The following is a 5,202-nucleotide window of genomic DNA, read 5'->3' as shown; positions in this document are numbered from 1 at the left end:
ACTCGTTAAAAAGGGACAAATTAATGCCAACCTCCTGCACATCAGGAATGGACATTTGCCCTATAAGTACACACACTGAATCTAAAAAGGGAGTTTGCCCCTCCTGTGTGTAGTCTGTACACGCAGTGTTTGAGACTACAAAAGGACAGGCCTTTATGGTTCTGGGGCCTCAGCAAGTTACACAATACCCCAGCTGTTGTTAGTAATGAATCTGTGACTGTGAAACATATCACTTTCAAAATGATTTTTTTCCAGCTGATGAACGATAAAAAAAAAAAATTTGACAGCCAATCAGAATCCATCCTGCTGTAACGAGTTTGAGAATAAACAGACGATATCATTCGCTGGTGTGGACGCTAATATCGTTATCTTTATAGTTATCGTTCTTGGTGTGAACGGGGCTTAAGAATTTGCCTTTTTTTTTAAAAAATGAAACAGTTCTATTTATCTATATTTATCTATTTTTAAAAAAAGAGATATTTCATGTGATAAATTTTCAACCAGTGTCATTTATTTACATGACAAATATGATTTACACATCTGTAAATCATTTACATAGGCCTTAATGCATTAATACATGTATAAATACATGTACATTTTATACATCAATATCATTACATACACTGATACATTTATATTTTAAAACCAAGTTTGCAACATTGCAACAATGTTGTATTTTGCAAAATGTGGAAATAATGCTAGCATAAAAGAATTGTAACTGACTTTTGGTCTAACGTGAGGACACACGCATATACGGTTGGAGCAGGAGCATATGTGAACCATATCTCTCCCTCCAAACTGGGTTCCTCTCCTGGACATTTGGTGACGGTGAATTGCTGCAGCAGAGAGGTGAAGAAGAGGAAGATCACCTGACGAGCCAGCTGCTCTCCCAAACACGCTCGCTTACCTGTGAGCAGATGCCGTAATGCAAAATTAAAAATCACATTGTGGCATTAACAACAGAAAACTTGACAAGTAACATACTAGAAGTATGATGACATTATATTAATCAAGGTACATTTTTTTCAACAGCCTCACATGACAGAAGTTCAGCTGTTTTAAGTAATGTAGTAATATTTTCCAGTAACAAGCTATGAGTATAAGAGTATAACGAGAAGCACGAGCAAGACTGATTTTATTATCTGACAAACACGTTCACCAAAATGCTCATCTCTCACTGTAGTGAAATCTAATTAATTACTGAATCAGTACATCCTAAAAATGTCCTCTCTCGCATGTAGTTTTATGAAGTCCAATTCATCAAGTCAGTTAATCCTAAATATCCTTTCTCATTTGAAGCATTGTAAAGTCAAAGAAAAACAATTCACCAATTTCACTGACTTGGTTATGTAAATGTAGTTGTTTTGTTGTATAATGTAGCACGCCCGCCGTCCGACTGGTGGTGCTGCAGTACGTTTTCTGTTTAAATAAACAAAGAGAGACACAGTTGTGCTGCTTTCAGTCATGGAGTCGCTCTTGTAATGCTTTATGACAATAATTCAATGATTGTATAATTAAATCACAATGTCTTAAGTCAACGAATGTATTCACTTGTTACAAAAACTGATTTGGCTTTATTAAAATGTGTGCATAATCTACTCATTAAATAAATAAAGTCTAAAGTTGTTCAGATGACCAAAACACAAGGTTTTCTTGCATAATGAACATTTTAATTGTTTGGTCAGACAATTACACATTCATAAATCGGGGATTAATGTTCTGTATGCTAAATATGAATATATAAACAAGCGTATGTGGACAGTACCTATAAATGCGCTTTGCATCTGCTTTCTGCTGATTGCTGATGAGATTGACATGCTAAATGGCCGACTGACCAGGTACACTCTCATTCAGTTCGTTCACGAACGACATGTACCAGTTCAGTCATTTCATTCACGAACAGAAGATCTCTCGATTTCGTTCAGACTCAAAAGAAACTCGTTCAGTGAATGGCGTATTCGTTTACTACATTCAACAAATCACATGCTCCGTCACATCTCAAACTCGAAGGCTATTGGCTCGAGGTTTAGTCATTCTTTGACAGGATGAAACAGTCCACAGAGCTACCCGGTTCACCGAGCTGCGCATGCGCTGCCAATAGCGCCGCGCAGCCCTGGAGGGAGGAATTTCAGTGAACGAGAAATATGAGTCAATGGATTACGTGAACGAGAACGATTCGTTCACCTAAAAGATTCGTCCAAAAAGAACGATTCGTTCACGAACGAAACATCACTAATAAATATATGCTGCGCGCTTTCCTCTAAATAACGAAATAAACACAATAAAAACTGACAGCGGTGAGAAATGTTACACGAGCTCTGCAATTTAGTACTCCAGTAAAGTCCAGTCACGTCAAGTTTATTTATATAGTACTTTATGCAATAAATAGCCTTAAATCAAGCAGCTTTACACAATATTAAATATGAAAAACCAGAGTCAGTGTCGCTTTCAGTTAGAATTTCAACCTGATTTTATGTTTGATTATCATAACCCTATACTGTATTTTAAGAGAGATTATGTTGTGAATAAAATCGCTTTTATCACTTAGCTAAAATCACTTACATTCTCCAGCAGAATTTCATTGCATGGACATGTGTAATGACAATAAAGATATAACATAACATAACAACATACAACATTTATTTTGTTTCTTATTCATATGACTTACAAAAAGAGATGTTAGGCAGAATGATGTCATTCAGTTACTTTTTCATTTAGCTAATTAAATGGTATATGTTTCTCTGTCATCTCATTTTGTGTGCCAAATATATTTATTTGTATAAATTAATTGTATAATTGTAATTACATAATATGACTTTCAAAATCTGAAGTGCTTACCTTTATTTATTTGTTAGAATATATATAGCTCAATATTTTAACTAACTGCAAAAGCTGAATAATCAATAAAAGTCTACTTATTAATCAGTGAAATAATCGATGATTAGTCGATTAATTGTTATAATAGTCGTTAGATTAATCGATTATCAAAATAATCGTTTGTTGCAGCCCTACATTACTTTGAGTATTCAGTGTGTTGGAGCCTCTAACCATTTGGATATTATTTTAACACCAGGCCTGACGCGGAACGTCCGCGAATGAAACGCCATTTTCATAAACACAAACACTGTCCCTTTTAAACATTTTAACTGGACTCGGACTCAGGAAATGTAGGCTATATTACCCTCCTGAAACAACATACACACGAAATCGACATTTTTTTATGTTTTATGTCCTTGGTGATCGATTTCACCCACCTGTTTAAATAAACAATGAGAGACACATGCTGCGTCTCAATGTGCCTACTTATACTACGCCCTTAAAGTATGTACTCTTTTGGTGAAGAAAAAGTACACACTTTTGAAGAAGAGTAGGCAAGCTTTGGGACATATTATCACGTCACACAATTGCGTCTTTAACGGATGCTCTGTCGCATAGATACACGCACCCTGTCACTGTAAACTGGCCTGTCAATCATCTTGTCACAGTTAACATCCTCCACATTGCATTTCATTTAACTTCCTACCGTATTGGAGAGAAAAGAAGTAGCACATTGATCTGCCAGTCGCGGGTCTTTCATGCCGAGAACTCTGCTCATATTTTATGCATAATGATGCATTTAAAAGTTAAAGACCAAACGGATGTAAAGTTTACATTGCTGTTGCAGATGAAATAACACAGATAACATTAAATAAATATTTTTTTTACCAGGTTAAATGTTGAATATTAGTAACTCAAACCCCTTTTTCTAAGCCTCTCTACCTAACCGCCGGTCACGCACATCCGCAATGTTTTTAACGCGTTTTTATTCGTGTTTGTAGTTCTGGACAGAATCCTTCACCAAACCGCAATGGATTGTGAACAATATTAGCCATTAGAGTGTGCACGGATCCACACTTCAAAAATCGACCTGAAATAGTAGCGTTAGACCAGTGGTTCCCAAACCTGTCCTGGAGGACCCCCTGCCCTGCACATTTTGTATGTCTCCCTAATCAGACACACCCAATTTAGTTCTTGCAGTCTCTACTAACGAGCTGATGAGTGGAATCAGGTGTGTTAGATAAGGGAGACATACAAAAGGTGCAGGGCAGGGGGGCCTCCAGGACAGGTTTGGGAACCACTGCGTTAGACCATCCGGAGACTTGTGGCATACTCTTTTCAACATACTATGCTTTGGGACACACTTATTCTAATCTCACATACTATTTAGGATGGATAGTATGAACATTGAGATGCAGGGCATGTGTGCACTTTAGTTTGTGTAGTAGACAAAACTGCGCAACTGATATTTAAACAGCAGTCTTTTTGCGGTTTAATGTTCACAAGTACTAGTCCATATCGCGATTTAATTAAGTGTACAGCCTTACTTTTGATCTATTCATAAAAAATTGCCAAATTCCATGACATTATGCGTGACACAGTACATTTTGGGGATTTCGTCATACAACCCTACAAGCAACATTCTGGCATCATGGAAGTGACTTTTGTCTGGGCAAGTACCACTCATATTTTCTTGAAAATATAAAACTCTAGTTAATTCTGTAGAGACTTTGGCTCTAATGTACTACAGCCATATCACTATGTATCTGTGAGCAGGTAATTAGTATCTGGTTGCTTGTCCTTTGTCACTAATTAAATAGATGATTAACTTTAAGAAATTAGCCAAACATTGCTTACGTACCTGTCATAGCAGATGGATTGATTGATGGCGTTTCTAATAAGATCTGGAAACACTAACTAAACAGCAGTCTCTTTTGAAAAATGTCAGCATAAACCAGCCTACGACACTTACTGGTTTAAAATGGTTGTCTAGCCTGACCAAGCAGGTGGTTTAGCTGGTTGACAAGCTTGTCCAAAACCTAGCTTGTTTAAACCAGCCAACAGACCTGCTTAGACTGGTTTAAGCTGTTTTTTCCAGCAGCATATGAATATTTTTAAAGTTGCAATGAAACTGAAGTAGTGACAGATCTTTTATTCTGTATTGTGACGTACATCCGTATGAAATGCCGTTTCCGCCACGGAATATTTACATATTTATCTCACAATTCTTTTCTCCTATTTCTGACTTTTTCCCGAGTTTATATCTTGCAATTCTCACTTTTCTACTCACAATTTTGAATTTACATCTCACAATTCTGTTTTTTTTTTTCTGTCATGGAATAAAAAATTAAAAAGTGAATTACTACTTTTTATCTCACAATTCTG

At 36.4% G+C, this 5,202-nt stretch overlaps 1 protein-coding gene across 1 annotated transcript in view; it reads right to left on the bottom strand.

Annotated features, from left to right (window-relative positions):
- Nucleotides 1-614: 614 nt before the first annotated feature.
- LOC107737384 (cytochrome P450 2J2-like) overlaps nt 615-5,202 on the bottom strand; it is a gene marked incomplete at its 5' end in the record, with an annotated part of 9,867 nt that continues 5,279 nt past the window's right edge. The window contains 2 exons of the mRNA XM_016548870.1: nt 615-623; nt 756-907. Coding sequence (XP_016404356.1) covers nt 615-623; nt 756-907 — 161 coding nt within the window. The remainder of the gene's footprint in view (nt 624-755; nt 908-5,202) is intronic.

The sequence above is a fragment of the Sinocyclocheilus rhinocerous genome, unplaced genomic scaffold, assembly GCF_001515625.1.
Source record: "Sinocyclocheilus rhinocerous isolate Xijiao unplaced genomic scaffold, SAMN03320098_v1.1 scaffold1035, whole genome shotgun sequence".
Classification (NCBI taxonomy): Eukaryota; Metazoa; Chordata; class Actinopteri; order Cypriniformes; family Cyprinidae; genus Sinocyclocheilus; species Sinocyclocheilus rhinocerous.
The sequence above is the reverse complement of the archived record's forward strand: the minus strand, read 5'-3'. Positions and strand labels throughout refer to the sequence as shown.